Source organism: Gigantopelta aegis, chromosome 9 (genome assembly GCF_016097555.1).
Source record: "Gigantopelta aegis isolate Gae_Host chromosome 9, Gae_host_genome, whole genome shotgun sequence".
NCBI lineage: Eukaryota > Metazoa > Mollusca > Gastropoda > Neomphalida > Peltospiridae > Gigantopelta > Gigantopelta aegis.
Genome location: NC_054707.1, coordinates 56,935,994 through 56,959,203, shown reverse-complemented (window position 1 = coordinate 56,959,203; position 23,210 = coordinate 56,935,994). Strand labels below are relative to the sequence as shown.

Here is a 23,210-nt window from a genome sequence, read left to right as displayed (position 1 = left end):
TACGGAAACGTTTGGCTACACAACTCAACACAGCTGTAATGAAGATAATGGCGGAAAACATAAGCCCTGGTTTGGTAGTCAGTGTAAACTGTTCAGAAGAAAATATACTGAAGCAAGAAAAACATCTAGAAATAGAAAAACACCAGAAAATAAAGAGAGACTTATAAATGCCAGCAAATGTTATAAAAACACTATTTTAAAATATTAAAATTTATATAAATGGAGAAAGGAAAAAGAGTTTACAGAATTACATAAACATGATTCTCGATCGTTCTGGAAACTTATGCGAAAAAACTCGACTGACGGAAAAACACCCTCACTGGATAAACTTTTTGAATATTATAAAGATAACAACAGCACAAATAACGACACGGAGGAACACGATGGACCATCGAATAATGATAACGAAGGAACTGATACGTTGTTAAATACACCGGTAACAACAGAAGAAATACTGATCATAGTTAAAAATCTTATAAACAATAAAGCATCTGGAATAGATGGAATAATAAATGAATATATTAAAGAAACAATTAATATTATGATTGATATATATGTTAAACTTTTTAATATCGTTTTTGATAAGGGTATTTTCCCAGAGTCCTGGTTAGTTGGTATTATTAGACCTATCTATAAAAATGGAGATAGAGATAACCCAGAAAATTACAGACCTATAACCCTGTTATAAATAAACGTATTACTTTATTTCTAGAAACAAATGAGCTATTATCTGAAGCTCAAGCCGGGTTTAAACCAATATTTCTCAGCTGACCACATTTTTACATTATATGGCCTTATTGAACTGCTAAAAACTAGAAAGAAAAATATATACTGTACTTTTATTGACTTTAAAAAAGCTTTTGATTCTGTGTTGAGAGTTGGACTATGGGATAAAGTAGTGAAAAATGGTGAATGTTTTAATGTTATCCACAGTATGTATCAACATATTAAATCATGTGTGACTGTTCAAGGTGTTTATACAGATTATTTTCCATGTTGTATGGGCGTGAGACAAGGTGAAAACTTATCACCTCTTCTGTTTTTATTATTTCTTAATGACATTGAAGATACTTTCAAAGCACATGGCTGCAATGGACTTAGTCTTGAAAAAACCATATCTGACGATATGCTACATTTGTGTACTGTTTTATTTGTTTTATTGTATGCCGATGACATGGTACTCCTCGCAGACAATTATGATCATATGCAACATTTATTAGATGTCTTTGATGTGTATTGTAGTACATGGAAATTAACTGTCAATTGCACGAAGACTAAGGTTTTAATTTTTGGTGGTAACAAGAAGGACTATAAAAAACAATTTAATTTAGGAAACATAATTTTAGAGAATGTAGAAATCTACAAGTACCTTGGGATAATTTTTCATAAGTCTAACAAGTTTACTAATACTAGAAAAGTTTTGTTTTCACAAGCCGAAAAAGCCATGTATTTTATCTTAAAACAAGGAAGACGGTATGACCTTTCTGTACAAGTCCTTTTAAAAATGTTTGATTGTATGGTACAACCTATTTTGTTATATGGTTGCAAAATTTGGGGTTTTGAAAACTTGTCTTATTTAGAAACGTTACAAAATAAATTCATGAAGTTTCTGTTGTCAGTTAAGAAGTCAACGCCTGTGAATAAGTTATATGGAGAACTGGGGCGTTACCCAGTCTCCCTTGATGTCAAATTAAGAATGATCACTTTTTGGTTTAAACTAATAACTGGGAAACACACAAAGTTATCATTCTTGATATATGAATTATTGCTGAATGATTATAAAAATGGAATATGTGAACATAAATGGTTAAAGTTTATCAAATCTGTTTTGGATGACGTTGGATATAGCAATGTATGACTGCACAGTGTAATCGGCTACCAGATGTAAATCTATTAAAACAAAGAATTATTTTAAGATTACAGGATCAGTTCTACAAACATGGAACAATGAAATTGTTAATTCATCTAAAGCATCTTGGTACAGACTGTTTAAATCAAATATTGTGTTCGAGACATATTTGACCAATTTAGAGAAAAAATATTGGTTACCACTATTACATTTTCGACTCTCAAATCATTATCTTCCCATTGAAAAAGGCAGATGGAAAATAATAACTTTAACAAATAGAACATGCTTTCTGTGTACAAATAACGAAATTGGTGATGAATTTCATTATATAATGTGTTGTCCTTTTTTTTAAAGATGAAAGAACAAGACTTCTGCCAAAGTGTTGTCAGTCTAGACCAAATGTTTATAAATTTAGAATGCTATTTGACAGTAAAAAAAACTGGTGTTCTCAGGAAGATAGCAGTTTTCTGTAAACAAATTATGCATTTTCTTAAGTCCCAGGGCTGAAATCTGTTTTTACAATTTCATTTTATTTGTATATGCAATGTATGTCTTCAAATGCAAGTATGAATCCATAGATATACACTTGTTTTATCTGATGTACATTATTATGACGAATGTGCCATCTTGTCATTTATTTATTTAATTATTTTTACAGTGTACCTCATATGCCGTTGAATTACGAGTGTAAATAAAGTTCAGTTCAGGTAATGGCAGCTAGAATCCATCGTTCTTTTGACCTTACTGACTTGTAGGACAATATGGCGGCTATCATGAAATATGGCCGCCATATTAAAAATTGAAGTGGTTCAGTGATTGGATTTGACGAACGCCCCAAGGTGATCATCTGTGCCAAGTTTGATGTTTCTATCATCATTTGAAAGGTTCTCCCAATAGTGCTATTAGTGTTTGACCCTGTTTTGGGTAGGGGGGCTACTTCGACCCCCATATTTGCCACACACACCACCAGAAGTCCGTTTACCAAAACGTTTTTGTCAACATATATGATGAGGAATACAAAAAAGCAGGTCTACAAAATGTCCTCTCCGGGTGGCACTTTCTGAATCCGGTCTATTAGTCTTTCTGAATCCAGTCCGAGGAAATCAAATACTATTATTATATATCAATGTCTATGTTACTAGGCAACTTCCTTTAATTAGTAGGTGACCTCATGTAACTTCCTAGTCCGGTCAAAAACCCACAACCCACAGTGACGTTAGTCCATAATCCTTAACAGGAAGAACCATCAGTTAATGACACTGTGTACTGTCGGCAAGGGACGTAGCGCAGTGGCAAGGCGCCCGCTTGATGCGTGGTCGGTCTACGATCGATTTACGTCGGTCCATTGGACTATTTCTCATTCCAACCAGTGCACCATAACCTGTGCTAGTATATTAAAGGCATCTTCTATCCTGTCTGAAACTATATATCAAAATTACCAAATGTTTGACAGTGCACCGCGACTGGTATATCAAAGATATGTGCTATTCTGTCAGTGGGATTGTGCATATAAAAGATCCTTTACTGCTATTCGAAAAATGTAGCGGGTTTCCTCTCGAAGACTGTCAGAATTACCAAACGTTTGACATCCAATAGCCGATGATTAATAAATCAATGTGTTCTAGTGGTGTCGTTAAACAAAACAAACCTTAACGTGGACACCTAGCAACCTCAGTCCATAACCCATACACTATATTAATATTTCCCTCAGTGACCCTTAGACCCTAGTGTTGAGAATCGGTTGGAATTTGATGATCGATTATCGGTTATAATCGGTTTGCACCAACCTATGAAGTTTTCATTATACAATCGGTTAGAATTATATGGACTTAAAAAGGATTTGATTTGTTAGCTCTATGCACTACAAATCGCAATTTTTACCTTTAATATCTATTCAATATAATTATGTTGAGGGTTTTTTTCGTTCACGTGAAAAAAATCCAAATACCAATTTCTTAGCTGTAGAAACAATAAATGTTTCAACTCAGTCGATTATGAATTATTATAATCGATAATCACGTCGTATGCAATTATAATCGATCACTATAACATAAATAGGTCATCACTTCATGACCCTTCAGACAAATATAGACTGGATGCGGCTAAAAATCCAAACACATTAGCTTCAGTCAGAGTGTCTACAATAGAAAGAAATGTTTTATTTAACGACACACTCAACACATTTTATTTACGGTTATATGGCGTCAGACATATGGTTAAGGACCACACAGATTTTGAGAGGAAACCCGCTGTCGCCACTTCATGGGCTACTCTTTCCGATTGGCAGCAAGGGGTCTTTTATTTGCGCTTCCTACAGGCAGGATAGCACAAACCATGGCCTTTGTTGAACCAGTTATGGATCACTGGTCGGTGCAAGTGGTTTACCCATTGAGCCTTGCGGAGCACTCACTCAGGGTTTGGAGTCGGTATCTGGATTAAAAATCCCATGCCTCCACTGGGATCCGAACCCAGTACCTACCAGTCTGTTGATCGATGGCCTAACCACGACGCCACCGAGGCCGGTGTGTCTACAATAGTTGCGCGCGTCTACAAACGCATGCGTAGGTGGTGTAGGCCCAAAACGCAAGCCGCAGACTAACAACCGGACCAGTCTTTAAGAGCCTTTAAGGGTTGCAATTACACAGATTAGACCCTGGCAGTCGGAACCAATACAAATGTACGGTCAGGTCACAAATCAGGGAAATCTTAACACCATCAAAGGAACGTTGAGATCATACTGGATTGGCGACGTATCTGTCCTACACGATCGTTGAACAATCGCAATCGCTTGAGAAAATGTCAATCGAGTTTGTCCTGATTTCAACGACAAAATTGTAATACATAATCAGTCCGTATCTCTGCACAATATAGAGTCCAGTGAGTATTTGGCAAAATAGTGTTTGATTTAGTCCGAACGGACATAGAAAGTGTGATTATTTCTACGTCCGAAAATTGTCACATTACTCTATATATATATATATATAGCTCACATTACTCTATATAATATAGCTACCGGCCTCGGTGGCGTCGTGGTAGGCCATCGGCTGGTAGGTACTGGGTTCGGATCCCAGTCGAGGCATGGGATTTTTAATCCAGATACCGACTCCAAACCCGGAGTGAGTGCTCCGCAAGGCTCAAAGGGTAGGCGACTCCAAACCCGGAGTGAGTGCTCCGCAAGGCTCAAAGGGTAGGCGTAAACCACTTGCACCGACCAGTGATCCATAACTGGTTCAACAAAGGCCATGGTTTGTGCTATCCTGCCTGTGGGAAGCGCAAATAAAAGATCTCTTGCTGCTAATCGGAAGAGTAGCACTATAAAGTGGCGACAGCGGGTTTCCGCTCAAAATCTGTGTGGTCCTTAACCATATGTCTGACGCCATATAATCGTAAATAAAATGTGTTGAGTGCGTTGTTAAATAAAACATTTCTTTCTTTCTTTCTGTATATAGCTGGTATTCAAAACGTTTGGCACTATGTTTCAACCGCTTCTCAACCGAAATAATGCAACAAATGGACATACAAACCAAAAATACATAACCTACCGTACTCATTAAATCCCGATTGAAGTATTTGCGTCATTATTAACAAAATCATTTTTCCAACGACAACCTTCAAAACTTCCTCTCCATTTTAAATTTGCTAAATAGAGGGAAGCAACTCGCCCTGCACATTAATACATGTATTGACTTAATGTGCGCCGTGTACTATGTATGATTCTATGATTCTCCACCTAGTGCCTCGTCTATATAATAAGAGGACAGCCACTCCCGAGGATATCCTTTACTGGTGATTTCATCCCTCGTGCACCGCTACAAAGAGGATTGCCACTCCCAGACTAGTTTACGGAGCTAGCCTTTAAACCATATTTATTTCTTATGCGGGTTACGACTTGCTCTGTGCGCACCCACTGTATAGAAAACTGACTACTTTTTTTATTCCATTCCAGCACAACGAACGAACAACGAAAAAGCAACGTGGTTTGTTATTAACATTAGAATTAAATACATTTTAAAATAACAAAATATCAAAAATTATCACTCGTAAAATCAAATAGTGTATATGGTCATGCTTAGGAATGATTGGGTTGGTCAGTTTTAACAATGTTACAAGGCAAACAAACGATATCATAACAAGGTCTGCATACAGCTAGTGTTATATTAGTCTTAGTACTTTATCCTTTCTGTAGTAATATTCCTTCAGCTTCAAGACTGCGTGTGTTGTCACTGTATAACCATTACTTGTTCCCCATTGAAGCACATAGTTCCTTTAATTGATATAGGGAACGATAATATAGTCCAAAGGTTTTGCATGTTCTAGAAATGTGGTCTCCACTATGTTTTGGTCATTAGCAAACGTTCAATGGCAATTAACACCCCAAAGCGCCTGCAGGATACATGCAAATGCTCATTGACAAAAACCAGTAAACCATTATACATGTCCATTTGTTTAAAACACGTCCTCTAAAACATTTGTGGTCAATCTGTTCAAACATTATATATATTCTTATCATACCAGTATCCAAACATTTATATAATAAATGTCAAAACAAATTGCGGTGTTCAAATCTTCTTCAATTTGATATTTTCTTGATTATGTTTCAATTCTGGAGTGATTACAACATTTTTAAAATCGTTAACTGGGATTACTTTGTAACGTTGTAGATTGGTCCAATCTTTAATAAATATAAATAGCAATATTTGAAACATATACTGACGTCCAAACGATACATTACAAGGCTTGAAATTATGTTATAGAAAACCAACAAATGGTACGGTGGGATATGAAAGTATGATGAAGTTCCAACATCTAAACGTCACAGTGCTCTTCGTGATACATGCAAAATGTTTGTACGGTGGTTTCTAAATTGGTTCTTTTCCATTACCAACAATATTTCTTGTATTATTCTTGAATTTTATGAATGTAAAGGGTTTTTTTGACGTCAGTATATATTGAATATTCTATTATTTTCACTTCCAAAATTAGGTGGGACACTTCACTATTTAATTAATTTTAATCGTTAATATCTAAATCGATTTATTATATTTATATCCTGAATGCTGCTTAAAATATTCAACGAAAGAGAAGCTATCAAGGTAAATAAGCACAAAGAAGAATCCGATCCCGAGTTGTGTCCCCTGGGTTTCGTTGGCTCGATATCTGTAGTAGGAGGTTGTGCTAGCTGGTTCTTCTCGGCGCAAGACGCACAGCACATGCTCTTCAACGTCCCTGGACAGGCAGACAGCTTCCTATCTGAAAGACCTCTACACTGTGTTGGATTCTGATCTCCCCACGGGCAGTCTGGTAAAAGGAAACAGAGGTCCTTAATCAGTGCCAAAAACTTACAAAAACATTTGCTTGTTTGAGTACATTAATTGTGATACGTGGTCTTAGTCACTGGCTAGCCAGAATTTTATATTGGGGGAGGGGGTAACCCACTATTTGGGGGCCAACCCATACTATGTATGTATAATTTTATAACATTTAATACAGTAAAAACAAAATGAAAAAAGGTCTAATGGGGGCATGGCCCACGTGCCCCCCTCTCTCGTAACACCACTGGTCTTAGTGGAAACTTGTTACATGTTTCTATTAGCAGCAAAGGATCTTGTATATACACTTTCTCACAGGACAGCACGTACGCGACCTTTGATTTACCAACCATGAGACTTTGATTCGGACGGAAAAAATACAGTCAGAGAATGGGTCCATTGCGGTAATTCGATCCTACGATACAATCACCTCTGCAAACACTACCAACTGAGCAAGATCCCACCTCGAAAACTAACAATGGCATGGGAGTCGAAAAATGCCTGTAACTGTGGAGGGGATGGAAAGTTATATATTAATCTCCTCTCCATCCGACAGGAAATGCATAATTTTCAGAGATCGAACCAGTGCATCTCCTTCCAAATCCCATCCCACATTTTCCACGCCTATGTAAAGTAGGGACAATATTTTCGAAGCCATCTTAGCGCTACGAAATCGTAAAATCATCGTACGTTGTGATGTCATAGCTTACGATGGTTTTACGATTTCGTAGCACTAAGATGGCTTCGAAAATATGGGCCCAGGCCTGTAGAACTGATTTTATAAGAGCATCTCTGATGATCCCTCAACATGAGACATAGGTACCATTAAATCATTATCCCTTTCAACCGCGGGACCATTATGGCCAAGACAACTTGGAAATAATGGATATTACAGTGAAGAGACCAAGATGGTAAAATGGTTAACTCATGTACGATACCGTAGTTGAGTTGTGTCTAAAGTCAACTTTAACTGCATATAACCACAGTCACACCAAACAGCCGAATCAGTTTTAAGTGTTAAATATTCATTCATTAATTTATTCATTCATTCATTCATCCATCCATTCAGTCACTCATTTGTCTATCCATCGACCTATCCATTCATTACTTCGTCCATTCACTGATGTCTTTATTAATTAATTTGTTCATCCATTCATTTATGCCTCATCTATTTATTCATGTGAAATGAATGAATGAATGAATGAATGAATGTTTAACGACACCCCAGCACGAAAAGTACATCGGGTGTCAAACTATGGTAATGGGAAAAACATCATGTGAAATGAAGACAAAACTAAATCATACCCATCATCAAGAAACGGGCTGTGATTCATCTTACCGTTGTTCAAGTTTATCTTTAAAGTTTCGCAGGTTTTGCAACATCGTTTTTGTATGTCCTTGTTATAGCACGCACTCCGTCCAATGTTATTGACGTATTGTATGCACGGTTTGTTGTCGATGAGCGAATAGTCCATGCAGTCATCGCCGTCTGGCAACGCCGTTGGCGTGACCGGCGTGTCTTCAGTGATGGGTGTAGACGTCGTTGTCACGTTGGGCTTGTAGTTGCATATTCCACAGCAGTTGACGTCGTACAAACTGCCGTCGTCGAACTTGCGCCCGCAGTAAGCAGCGCTGCACTGAAGGACTCGATCCCCGAACTCACAGCCTGTGTATGGAAAGATCATGTTGAAATAGTCATTAATCGCGAAATCTAGTATTAAGGACATGATATAGATCAGGAGATCGATACCCAAAGGTCGTTCCCCAATCAAAACTGGAATGTATTGCATGCACGTAGAAACCGGACAGGAAGGTTAGAGGGGCACTACTCTATAAATAAACTAGACATTGTGACCTCATCACCTAATATTTTGCCTCCCACTCCCGATGTTGTTCCTATGGGCCTGTTATATCAAATGTTGTGACATGTGCTGTCTCGTCTGTGGGTTACCGTAGTGTGATTTAGTGGGGACAGTCTGTGTGGTAGCAGCGAGTTTTCTGTCAATCTCATTATTATCTTGACCAAGTGTCGTAATCGCCTCATCTTAGATACCAAATAGACATGTGTCATTCTTAGCTAAGACCTCTAAGCTTCATACTTTGGATTCTAAATCCTCAAACTTATTAAGGGTTCCACATCCTCGTTTCTAGTTAGGACTCTAAAGACTTGAGACTAAAGTTCTTAAAGTCTCATTCATAGTAAGAACCTTAAAGCAATGGACATAGTAAGAATTTTAAATCACCGAGGGTATGACATAAAAGCTCATATTCAAACTGCACACGGTCTGTATTATAGTACTATACTACACTCCAGGCCGCCAGTCCAAATTCATAAATATTTTTAAAATCCAGTTTAGTAAACATTTTAAACTCTGCTCTGAGTAATTAATGATCCAGTTATTTAACTAATGACCTTGTGTCCTGCCAAGTGGGTAACACCCAACATAATGAAAACAGTATGATGTCTATATTAAATTTAGCTGGTAAGATTTTACGACGTATCTAGCTGACCTGGTACTCCGGTGAACTTGGTACTACACGAGTCGCAGCACCGCGTCCTGAAGTCGTCCATGTAGCAGTAGCCCGCCGCCTCGGACACCATCTGTCGACAGGTCCTGTTCTTCATCACTACCCCAGTCCGGTCTCCGAACAGACAGTGGTCTGAAACGTAAACAGTCTACACTCAGCACAGTACAGGGATCACATCTTGTTTGTGTTCATTCATTCATTGTAGCTTAATTTTCGTGCTTATATCCAATTAAGACTCAAGTTCGATGTTCTGAGCACACGTCTAAGCTATCTGGGCTGTTTGTTCAGGACAAGGGTTAATTACAGTACCTTGATTTTCGCTTTTATATCTAGTCAAGATTGAAGTTCGGTGTCATCAGTTATCTGGGCTGTCTGATCAACACAGGGGACCGGTGGTTAATTATTCTAACTTAATTTTCGTGATTATATCCTGTGCTGTGGGTCCAGAACAGGGGTTAATCATTGTAGCTTTATGTCCATGCTTATATCCAGTTAAGGTTCAAGTACTGTAGCCTGGGCACACGCTTCGGCCATCTGTTCAGGACAGGGTTAAATATTAGTTGCAGGCGTGTGCGCTAGGGGAGGGTTTCTGGGGTTCGAAACACCCCCTCCTGCTGAAAGAGAATTTTCTTCTTTGTTATATGTTTTTTTCCGGGGTGCATGATTCAACCCTCCTTGAAACGTCTATGTACAGTCTAGACCACCCACTGCAAAAACATATGTCTGAGTTGTTAGTGGTTAGAGAGGAAGACGTCAGTGTTGGCACCTCTCCACTGTATCAGTTCCATGTTGACTTTCCACATAGTTATATACAAGTAAACAGAACCACTGCGCATACTAATAATTATATTTGTCATGCAACCATGCTTCCTGTGACGTGATAACCCCTACTTGATCATTCGAAGTGTTATTGTGTTACTGCCCGATAACACATCCGTTGCTAGCATAATAACCTTGGCGTTGCTACGTGTTATCAGGTCACTAGGAAATGAGTTATGTGCATGAAGGATGTTTGCTCACTTTTCAGACATGTCGTTCCCTAATTTTTCAAACATACATTTAATGCAATAATTGTTGAACTATATAAATAAATATAGCATCCATACTTCCCGTAACATCAAATCTCCTCTTATTTTTTAATTATCCATTATTTGCTCCCATTCGGAACAAGCCAGCGTTTTGAATCAAACATTTTGAAACAAAAAAGCAAGTAGCTTCCTGCAAAGAATGTTTACAATGGAACAGCGCCTGACGTGACAGTCACTAGCAGCCAGTGATGCAGATCTTCTTCAGGTCACACACAAACGTGCATTTATTTTCAGAGAAAAGGGTACAAAAATTGTAATGTTGTGACATAAAAGACTTTGAAATGTAATCAAAGTATTTTAAATTTTTATTTAATATTTGGAAAGATAACTTTCTGGCTGGCTATGGCATTCCCAAGATGCTTTCGGGCACCTGCTATTAACCGACTTCCTGTAGTAGATTCTACACGATAATACCTTTATTTTCTACAACGCTTTAGACTGAAACATATTACAAAAATATAACTTGAAAGGGGTTGCATGATAAAAAAAAAGAATCATGTTACTACGTTTTAATATCATGGTGTTTTGGCTTGGTTCGATAACAGTGTAACATGCTCGCTAAAGCTCGCCTGTTGCACCGTTATCTAAACCTCGCAAAGTAACCACGATATCGAAATGTAGTAACCTGATATTCTATATGTTTGGTCAGTTGTGCACAAAATGTCATATAATTGTTCTGTGGTGGTTATACAAAGCCTGTATAAGATTTGTTATTTTGTAATAGTAAATATTATTCTTACCATTTCTCGGAGGTGCGTTTACGTTGTACACACACATGCCGTCAATACACCACTGTGAAAGAATGCAAATGTTTCACATTAGAGACAGACATCTGGTAGTTTTACCACCAATATATTTTGCTTGTCTTCATCATGAAATAATAGCAGTAACCAAATCCATTACGCAATAAGTCAGATCAGTCCAAATATTTGTTAGTGAAGAACCCGAATGATCACCTACATATTACGTGTTCTATTTCTGTATTTAATTTTAGTCAAATTATAATCATGGCGCCTGACTATTATCCAATGGATGGGATGCTGCATATAAAAGAACCCTTGCTGCCAATCGAAAAGAGTAGCCCATGAAGTGGCGACAGCGGGTTTCCTCTCTCAATATCTGTGTGGTCCTTAACCATATGTCTGACGCCATATGTGTTGAGTGTATCGTTACATAAAACATTTCTTTCTTCCTTTCTATTATCCAATGGAGATTAATGTTTGAATGTTGAATACCTTTTTGTCAGCACACGTTGTCCCCCGTGCGGCTGTGTGAAGAATACATTTGTTGGAAGTTGCAGGATTTCGACAGAACATCGCTCGGCAGATATCAGTCTGACCTCCGAAACTCTTACCCTGTTTTACAACATAACAGAATGTCGTGATTAACATGAACTTGTTTGATTTAATATATAGAAATATTCGTAGATGAAAATGCACTAAGGCCTGAAAAAAAATGCATTTTCGGCACACTGCCAAAAATTAGGTTTATCGGCTTATTACCAACATTCACTCCTACAAGGATTGCTAAAAAGGGGAATGTAGTCATATTACACATCTTCATTGTACAGTTACAGATATAATATTTCAAATACATGATAATCACAGGGCAGGTGATATGTTAAATTTAATTATATTACTTGCAAAGCAGTATATATACAGGATGAAGTATATTGCGGTAGTACCAAATGTACAATCGTTTAAAAAAATAAAAATTAATTACAATACAGAAAAGTTTCTTGCATTTCGCAATTGTGACTGGACCAAATTTGATCAAAATTGGTCGATCTAGAAACATTTCATTAAATAGTTGTTGTTTTGGGTTACAAAGACGAGACATGTGTTTTTTTAAGAATCAACTTGTATCAATACAGAGAAAAGGCTTTCATTAGTTACAGTTCTCTCTCTCTCTCTCTCTCTCTCTCTCTCTCTCTCTCTCTCTCTCTCTCTCTCTCTCTCTCTCTCTCTCTCTCTCTCTCTCTCTCTCTCTCTCTCTCCTTTCGTCTAATTTTTATGCAAGTATAGATTTATAAGCTATTTATTTTCTTTTATCTATATTTTATTTATTTATTCGGTTGAAAATAATGTTGTCTTTTCTCTTCTTCTTTTTTGTTGTTGTTTCTGGTTTTCTGGAATCCAATGGTATATTATAAATCTAACTGTATTACTTGCTCCCAATATACATCTCACAATATATTTTCAAAAATTAAGCTTAACATCTAATGACGTAATCGTACATGAGTGTGTGTTTTTATAGTAGCAAATATTTTTTTTCAAATTGTTGTACAGAATATTGTGTTTTCAACATGTCTTTATTAGCTAAATGTATTAGTATAGCTTTTGAGCACTTATTTTGTAAGGTGATGAATTAGGAGTCCCAATCCTAACATTACCAATGTATTTTGGGGCAATAAAACATTTATCCCCCAAAAAAACATTCACACCTACAAATCATCCTGATAAATACTCTGTTCACCTACTAATTAATAAACTAAATACAAAAACATTTAGGATCGGCCTTTTTTTCTAGGTACTGTCGGGTTCCTGGAAACACAATACATTGGGCCTTTGTGTCGTTACACAAGCATGCATGTCCTTCATATTCTTTTCAAATTACATACCAGTACACATTTTAGGTCATTTAAAAAAAACCAAAACATTATTGGTGGAAACTGTTTAGAGACTAAATCAAACTGTATTTTCTGAAGTATATACCCTGCACATGTAGGACTGGTTCCCATACATCTGTCTACACTGGTCGTCTGGTTTCAGCAACTGTCCTGGCATCTGATTGGATACGTCTGGTACTTCTACTGGGTCGATCTTATTTTTCAAACAAGCAGCTTCTGCCCTAACAATCACAACGTCAGTTAATAAAGTTGCGAGGAAATGTAATAAAATATGTAAACTTATACGAAATTTAAGAATATAAACCATGTTAAGCCTTTAGGTGTTTGGATGTTAACTGCGTTATTAATATCATAACTGTTTTAGCATAGAATGAATGAATGAATGAATGTTTAACGACACCCCAGCACGAAAAAATACATCGGCTATTGGGTGTTAAACTATGGTAATGCAAATAAATAAAGTGATGATCAACATCAATATAAAAATTCAAGGTTTAAACAAAAACAGTGTAAAGAACTGTGCAAAAATACAAATACAAATATCACAGAATTTTACGGACACCGAATTTTACTCTAAACTTCAATTTGTGCTGTATTGGCCATTCTCAAAGAGAATGTTACACCCCTGCACCACGGTGAGGTTACAGCACGCGCAGGGGTTTTAGCATAGAGAAGATGCAGTAGACGGAGAGAAGATGGGTTCCTTAGACGAGGATCTGTCAATTTTGAACCCAGACTTCTTGACTTTGAGAAGTCTTTGCAAGCCAAGGTACTAATCCACATTACCAAATTGTAGATGAGGGAAGCCATGTTTCTTTTTTGTCCAATATTATGCACAATGTGATTCGTCAGTGATGCGCTAGTAGTCTAGACCGGTTTATGCGGGTAACTATGTCAATGTACGAAATGCAGTATACCACACGGAATGGTACCTTGAATTGCGAAGATGATTCAGAGAAGGGTCTATGAATACACACATTATCGGTGGATGTAAGTTACATAATAAAACAATTTGTATATATGAAACTTTTGAAACAAAACTTTCAGAAGAAGAAAAAAAACAGTATTGTGAGTATTAAACTGATCGTAAGACTTACGATCAGTTTACCCTACGCAATTTTAGAGAGGGATTGGTTTTAGCGTCACAAAACGGAGGCCGCGTTTTGCGATATGTAATTGTAATTGTAATTATTGTTGTTGAACTGCACTATAAGTTACTCACGTTCTGTTGAGCATAGTGTGTATGTACTTGGTGAAGTAGCGGACGGAGCAGGGTGAAAAGTGCCAGGGGTTGTAGCGGTTGGCCACGTTTGCGCTGAAGGAGGCTCCCGCCATGATGTAGCGGTCACGTGGTGTACACGTGTTGTTGTCCCCGTCGTGTTCGGCTCCTAAACTGGAAAAGAAAATTCAGATTTTACACTCCATTCTGTTAAGAAAATTGTGTTTTGTATGTCTTAATACACAGATTCGGGTGTGCGTATCTGACATGAAGGCATCGAACCCCCTCCCGAAAAACACGTCCCCCTAGATGCTGTTGTTAGCGTGCCTTAATCAGGTATATCCCTCCATAGGTACACCATCTGACTATGTTCCTGTTTCTTAGTGATAATAAAATGGCTATATGAAAACAGAAAAAAGTAATAAAAACAACAACGCCAAAACCATTTTATAAATAGAAAGGAAAAAGGGAGGATGGAACTATTTTATTTAACAACGATTTATATATATATATATATTTATAGACAGCTGTAAATGAATGTACTTATGAATCACTTTCAAAACAGTGATGATATTATGTGTTCGCGAAACTTGAGCATATCCTTCCCCCAAACAAATAATAAACATGCGGCTGACGTCTGGAGCGTGAAGTGTACATTTTAAGTATATACTAAGTATTTACCTGTGACCGAGTTCGTGCGCCGCTGTTCCCACGCTCTGGAACCCGCCGTGGTCCTCCACCACTGACACGCTCCGTCCCCGTCCCTGGCACATTGTACCAATAAAAGCTAAACCTGTAAAATCCCAAAACCTTTTTCACATTATAGGACCGTATCTAGCCTAAATAACAAGGGGAAGGTGGTTAAAATAAAAACAGAGTATAATAATACTTGACAAAAATGGCATTTTACAAAACATGGGGTATTTTGTCCTATTTTAAAAGCCCCCCCCCCCCCCTTCCCCGCTAGGTGCGGCCCTAGTTGCTGTTTTTGTTGTCACTATTATTGTTACTATTTGAAAACATTCAACAAATCTGAAACTGTTATAGATATCTGACGCTTTGCTTTCTCTGTTGGTTTTGGTAAAACATATCACTGTTGTATTATATGGAAGTAGAGGGCAGGCGCGTGTGCGGCAAATTGTGCAGAGTTGGATTTAGACTGTGGCGAGTTTTTAGGTTGGATTGGGTCATGCTTTTCTGGAAAATACATGTTTAGAAAAGAAAATCTGCTTGAAGCGGGAGGGAGGGGGTGGACCCCCAAAAACCCCATCTGCACACGTGCCTGGAGCGGCAAGCATTTTCGCAAATATCATTTCATGGTTAAACATTCTTGTCTTGTCTTGCAAATACACCTTGTTATTTAAACCCAGGCCCGCTCAAATAGCTAAGCTCTTCAGAATCGATGTACATATGATCATACAAAACATGACATTGTACCTGTGGTGTAATTGGATCCCCCGTCATCACCAAACAGATCATATCTGCAATTGAAAACAGAGAAGAGATTCAGTCGTATAATTACTTAGATACTGAAACCAGCAGATATTCAGAGGTATAATCATTTACATACTGAAACTAACAGAAAATAAAACTTTTATACAACACATTATTGTATCATCAAGTATATATTTTTGTTTTTATGTTTGTCTTTAATTGTTGTTTGCTGTTGCTTTTTTCCTGTCTTAAGCTTTTGTCCTGTAGATGATGTAAACAATGAATACTGAATTGAATATGCATGATGTAAACAATGAATACTGAATTGAATATGCATGATGTAAACAATGAATACTGAACTGAATATGCATGATGTAAACTGAATAAAATCAGTACTTTATATATTGAATTGAATCAGTATGGGGCATACTGTCGTGAATAAGAACGGTATATACTGAATTAAATCAGTACTTTATATCTGAATTGAATCAGTAAAGTTTATGCTGTATTAAATCAGTATGATTCATACTAAAACGATCGCGAAACCATGCCAGTACCTTCCTTTCTGAATGAACGAATGGATGAATTAATTAATTAATTGTTTAACAACATCCGAGCACGAAAAACATGGCTACTGGGAATATGAAATTATGAATAAATTATATCAGTGTAAAAATCCAGCATTTAACCTTTCCTTCTGAACACGATAGTACGTCTTCGTGAGTATTTACCCTGTGAAGAGCATCACATGGTCGTGAGTATTTACCCTGTGAAGAGCATCACATGGTCGTGAGTATTTACCCTGTGAAGAGTATCACAGGGTCGTGAGTATTTACCCTGCGAAGAGCATCACAGGATCGTGAGTATTTACCCTGTGAAAAGCATCACATGGTCGTGAGTATTTACTCTGCGAAGAGCATCAGAGGGTCGTGAGTATTTACCCTGTGAAAAGCATCACATGGTCGTGAGCAGGAAGTTGAGTCTTGTTCACCCAGTCCTTGAGGGACTCCAGGACTTTGTCGGCACTCAGCTGAAGTTTGTCGTTCACAACCTCTTTGTTCAGCTCCGTCCACGGAGAAGTGTCTGGAGACTATGTTAAAATTAAAATAAAACATGATATGCATTAAAGACAGAATCGCATGGATCATTACTTTTCTACTAAATATCCAACAATTCATTATCTCAAAATATATACATTTTAGGCTCGGATACAGGTTTGGGCCCGGTCCCCTATTTTTGGTCAAGTAATTCATTTTGATTTTGCATAAGATTGGGAGTCTTGTTTATCAAAGCCACTCAACTACATTAACAGTATAGACACCCTCTATAGAAAATGCTAGATCTGCACCTAGTTTTAATAGTACTTTATTTCGTCAGCAACATGGTCGTTATATTCTACTTGTTTGTAACTTCACATTTAGATAACTGGTGACTCCTAGATTACTACAATAAAATCAAAATCTCTGAATATACGTACCTGGGAAACGATATACCCGACTAAATGGACGTTGATTCTATAGCCGTCAATCACAACACTTTTATACCTCAAATTCACCTGTAAAAACGGTAAAGATAGTTTGGCTTGAACAACAAATGTTAAAGTTTGTTTTGTTTTTGTATATACACATCACTAGAGTAAATTGATTTATTAATCATTGGCTATTATTGAATGTCAAACATTTTATAATTTTTACATAAAAGAAAAAACCTGCTGTATTTTTCCCATTGCAGCAAGGTATCTTTTATATTTATCACCCCACAAACAGGATAGCGCATATCACGGAATTTGATATACCAGTCGTGGTGTACTGGCTGGAACGAGAAAGAAATACACCAATGGGCCAACCGACAGGGGTCGATCCTAGACGACCACGCATCACGCAAGCACTTTGGTACTGGGCTACGTCCCGCCCCACAACAGCAAAAACAAACCATCAGTGTAGGACTGAACCAGAAAAATATACCTCCAGTTCATCCTCTTTCATACAATCACATTATTACATTGTAGTCAAAAAAACATTCTTAAGTTGCGTTTTTATATGCTAACAACAATTTGAGATTAAGCCGTGCTGAATTTTAATCGTAATGCTTTTCGTCGTTCAGGATCAGTGCAGACAGACAGACAGACAGACACACACACACACACACACACACACACACACACACACACACACACAGAGAGAGAGAGAGAAAAAAAGAGAGAGAGAGAGAGAGAGGGGGAGGGGGGAGGGAGGGAGGTAGACAGAGAGACAGACAGAGACAGAGAGAGACAGACAGACAGACAGACTGAACAGAACAGAAAGGGAAATATTCTATGTTTAAAATGCTGATAAATAAGCTTACTCCATTCATGACGTGAGCAAAATATTCTCTGATTTTTACAAATGTGGTTTCCACATTCTCGGTCCGAGACAGCCAACTGCAAATAAAACATATTTCGGCATGTCAAAGACCATAAATCAAAACCGTATGTTCGTTTAACAGAAGGATAATATAATCACAATGACAATGTATGTGTGTTTTCAAATCCTCCACGATATAAACCATTTGCAGTCTTGCATATTTGTCAAAATGACAAAACATTTAAGTTGAACATGTACTCAAATATAATAAATCGAAAAAACTAAATTTATACGTGAGATAACCTACTTTTATTTCAGCCATTGTAGCTCTGATAGATTATTCTATTTCAGGACCCCAAAAAGGTCTTTAGTAGCAGCTACAAGGTCATCATTGGAACCAAATCTTCTTCCCTGTTTTTCGGATTTTATTTTTGGAAATATATGAAAGTTTATTTTGTTTCACGACACCATGGAAATATATGAAAGTCTAAGGAAGCACAGTCATGTGAGTAAAGGAGTTTATGAGACCGAAGCCACATTAGGATTTGAAGCTTCAGAAATAGATAGTTTAGCTGTGTTAGCTGGCACACTGTCATTTAGACAGGGATCTATCTACAGGGTTGGAGGAAGCGGAGATATATTTACAGGGTGGGATGAACCGGAGATCTATCTACAGGGTGGGAGGAATCGGATATTTATCTGCAGGGTGGGAGGACGCGGAGATCTATCTACAGGGTGGGAGGAAGCGGAGATCTATCTGCAGGGTGGGAGGAAGCGTAGATCTATCTACAGGGTGGGAGGAAGCGGAGATCTATCTACAGGGTGTGAAAAGCGGAGATCTATCTACAGGGTGGGAGGAAGCGGATATCTATCTACAGGGTGGGAGGAGCGGAGATCTATCTACAGGGTGGGAGGAAGCGGAGATCTAGCTACAGGGTGGGAGGAGCGGATATATATCTACAGGGTGGAAGGAAGCGGAGATCTATCTACAGGGTGGGAGGAAGCGGAGATCTATCTATAGGGTGAGAGGAAGCGGATATCTATCTACAGGGTGGGAGGAGCGGAGATCTATCTACAGGGTGGGAGGAAGCGGAGATCTATCTGGAGGGTGGGAGGAGCGGAGATCTATCTACAGGGTAGATGAAACGGAGATCTATCTACAGGGTGGGAGGATGCGGAGATCTATCTACAGGGTGGGAGGAAGCGGAGATCTATCTGCAGGGTGGGAGGAAGCGTAGATCTATCTACAGGGTGGGAGGAAGCGGAGATCTATCTACAGGGTGTGAAAAGCGGAGATCTATCTACAGGGTGGGAGGAAGCGGATATCTATCTACAGGGTGGGAGGAGCGGAGATCTATCTACAGGGTGGGAGGAAGTGGAGATCTAGCTACAGGGTGGAAGGAGCGGATATATATCTACAGGGTGGAAGGAAGCGGAGATCTATCTACAGGGTGGGAGGAAGCGGACATCTATCTATAGGGTGAGAGGAAGCGGATATCTATCTACAGGGTGGGAGGAGCGGAGATCTATCTACAGGGTGGGAGGAAGCGGAGATCTATCTGGAGGGTGGGAGGAGCGGAGATCTATCTACAGGGTGGGAGGAAGCGGAGATCTAGCTACAGGGTGGGAGGAGCGGATATATATCTACATGGTGGAAGGAAGCGGAGATCTATCTACAGGGTGGGAGGAAGCGGAGATCTATCTATAGGGTGAGAGGAAGCGGATATCTATCTACAGGGTGGGAGGAGCGGAGATCTATCTACAGGGTGGGAGGAAGCGGAGATCTATCTGGAGTGTGGGAGGAGCGGAGATCTATCTACAGGGTAGATGAAACGGAGATCTATCTACAGGGTGGGAGGATGCGGAGATCTATCTACAGGGTGGGAGGAAGCGGAGATCTATCTGCAGGGTGGGAGGAAGCGTAGATCTATCTACAGGGTGGGAGGAAGCGGAGATCTATCTACAGGGTGTGAAAAGCGGAGATCTATCTACAGGGTGGGAGGAAGCGGATATCTATCTACAGGGTGGGAGGAGCGGAGATCTATCTACAGGGTGGGAGGAAGCGGAGATCTAGCTACAGGGTGGGAGGAGCGGATATATATCTACAGGGTGGAAGGAAGCGGAGATCTATCTACAGGGTGGGAGGAAGCGGAGATCTATCTATAGGGTGAGAGGAAGCGGATATCTATCTACAGGGTGGGAGGAGCGGAGATCTATCTACAGGGTGGGAGGAAGCGGAGATCTATCTGGAGGGTGGGAGGAGCGGAGATCTATCTACAGGGTAGATGAAACGGAGATCTATCTACAGGGTGGGAGGATGCGGAGATCTATCTACAGGGTGGGAGGAGCGGAGATCTATCTACAGGGTGGGAGGAAATGGAGATCTATCTACAGGGTGGGAGGAAGCGGATATCTATCTACAGGGTGGGGGGAAGCGGATATCTATCTACAGGGTGGGAGGAAATGGAGATATATCTACAGGGTGGGAGGAAATGGAGATCTATCTACAGGGTGGGAGGAAGCGGAGATCTATCTACAGGGTGGGAGGAAGCGGAGATCTATCTACAGGGTGGGAGGAAGCGGAGATCTATCTATAGGGTGAGAGGAAGCGGATATCTATCTACAGGGTGGGAGGAGCGGAGATCTATCTACAGGGTGGGAGGAAGCGGAGATCTATCTGGAGGGTGGGAGGAGCGGAGATCTATCTACAGGGTAGATGAAACGGAGATCTATCTACAGGGTGGGAGGATGCGGAGATCTATCTACAGGGTGGGAGGAAGCGGAGATCTATCTGGAGGGTGGGAGGAGCGGAGATCTATCTACAGGGTAGATGAAACGGAGATCTATCTACAGGGTGGGAGGATGCGGAGATCTATCTACAGGGTGGGAGGAGCGGAGATCTATCTACAGGGTGGGAGGAAATGGAGATCTATCTACAGGGTGGGAGGAAGCGGATATCTATCTACAGGGTGGGAGGAAGCGGAGATCTATCTACAGGGTGGGAGGAAGCGGAGATCTATCTATAGGGTGAGAGGAAGCGGATATCTATCTACAGGGTGGGAGGAGCGGAGATCTATCTACAGGGTGGGAGGAAGCGGAGATCTATCTGGAGGGTGGGAGGAGCGGAGATCTATCTACAGGGTAGATGAAACGGAGATCTATCTACAGGGTGGGAGGATGCGGAGATCTATCTACAGGGTGGGAGGAAGCGGAGATCTATCTGGAGGGTGGGAGGAGCGGAGATCTATCTACAGGGTAGATGAAACGGAGATCTATCTACAGGGTGGGAGGATGCGGAGATCTATCTACAGGGTGGGAGGAGCGGAGATCTATCTACAGGGTGGGAGGAAATGGAGATCTATCTACAGGGTGGGAGGAAGCGGATATCTATCTACAGGGTGGGGGGAAGCGGATATCTATCTACAGGGTGGGAGGAAATGGAGATATATCTAAAGGGTGGGAGGAAATGGAGATATATCTACAGGGTGGGAGGAAGCGGAGATCTATCTACAGGGTGGCAGGAAGCGGAGATCTATCTACAGGGTGGGAGGAAGCGGAGATCTATCTACAGGGTGGGAGAAAGCGGAGATCTATCTACAGGGTGGACAGTGGCGGATCTGGGGTGGGGGTTCATTATGAATACTCACTCACGGAAGACTAAATAATCGACCACGACAAGCACGTCAACGTTGTATTCAGGAACTCTGTCACCAGCTCGGCGGACACGAGACCCGGGTTCGTGCTGAGGACCTATCAAATTGTTAATCCCTGTGGAATAATAACAATAGCTTTGGTTTACTACTTGTTGTTATCAACTGACCTGAACGATTGCAATAAAAGCAAAGAAAATTACCACTGGGCTACGTCCCGCAATTAACCTGGTAAACAGTTTTGTCTTTTATCCTGCAACCACCGTTTCTATTGTCATATTCTGCTACTACTCATATGACGTCACACGCATAGCTACATTACAAAATCGCTCAGTTGACCTCTAGGTCATCGTTGGCTGAAATAACAGAAATAATAGTTTTCCCCTTATTTTTTATGGTCTGCAGGATAAAAATATTAACCAGTTAATGGACGTCGGATATCTGCTTTATCCTGTTCAGGCCGAATGAGAAATTCCCATTCCTACCTTCACAGGATATCCGACGTCATTAACTAGTTATTCTATATAGGCCTATATTCGAACTAAACAGAATTAACAGCAAACTGATCTGCTTATAATTGGTAGTTGCTGTACACATTTCGTTTCTGCAAGCAAATCTCCATGTATATTAGTCTCTGTATAAAGCCTACATGTTTAGATTTTCAGGGCCGTAATTAAAGGGACAAGAGGGCATTGTCCCACCATCCCCCCCCCCCCAATAATAGTAATAATCATAATAAAAATAAAAATAATAATAATAATAATAATAATAATAATAATAATAATAATTAATTAATTAATTAATAATAAATTAACAAATAAAAATGAAAAAAATCCAAAAAGGAAGCGCTCTTTTGCTTTACCGGTGTCCTATTTATGTAACATGGGGGAAAGTATATTTTACTGTGCCATGGTTATAGTACTACCATCCCACTTGCTGTAAGCTGCGGTAGGTAAATAGTTATTCTCTTCGACTTACTTGATGATTTGTTGATAAAGGGAGATAACTGCCATTCTTCTTTGAAGAAAAATTCTCTACTGATAGTGGATTGGTGCGAGTTTTGTCGAGGGCCATCTGTAACTGTCACTGGTTGAAGATGGTATTGCTTCCCTTCGATGTACAGTGTGCCTTCCTAAAGTGGTTGTAGTGATTATATAGTAC

The 23,210-nt window shown here is 39.4% G+C and overlaps 1 protein-coding gene across 1 annotated transcript in view; it reads right to left on the bottom strand.

Moving 5' to 3' along the window:
• Positions 1-5,819: 5,819 nt before the first annotated feature.
• Positions 5,820-23,210, bottom strand: part of LOC121381901 (zinc metalloproteinase-disintegrin-like MTP4) — a 43,520-nt gene continuing 26,129 nt past the window's right edge. Inside the window, exons 4-18 of the mRNA XM_041511303.1 lie at positions 23,028-23,181; positions 22,047-22,167; positions 18,401-18,476; positions 17,535-17,612; positions 16,999-17,147; positions 16,061-16,104; positions 15,305-15,416; positions 14,627-14,797; positions 13,490-13,625; positions 12,011-12,130; positions 11,516-11,567; positions 9,670-9,819; positions 8,498-8,824; positions 6,884-7,147; positions 5,820-6,838 (exon numbers count right to left, since the gene is read on the bottom strand). Of these exons, the coding sequence (XP_041367237.1) occupies positions 6,789-6,838; positions 6,884-7,147; positions 8,498-8,824; positions 9,670-9,819; positions 11,516-11,567; positions 12,011-12,130; positions 13,490-13,625; positions 14,627-14,797; positions 15,305-15,416; positions 16,061-16,104; positions 16,999-17,147; positions 17,535-17,612; positions 18,401-18,476; positions 22,047-22,167; positions 23,028-23,181 (2,004 nt within the window). The 3' untranslated portion in view covers positions 5,820-6,788. The remainder of the gene's footprint in view (positions 6,839-6,883; positions 7,148-8,497; positions 8,825-9,669; positions 9,820-11,515; positions 11,568-12,010; positions 12,131-13,489; positions 13,626-14,626; positions 14,798-15,304; positions 15,417-16,060; positions 16,105-16,998; positions 17,148-17,534; positions 17,613-18,400; positions 18,477-22,046; positions 22,168-23,027; positions 23,182-23,210) is intronic.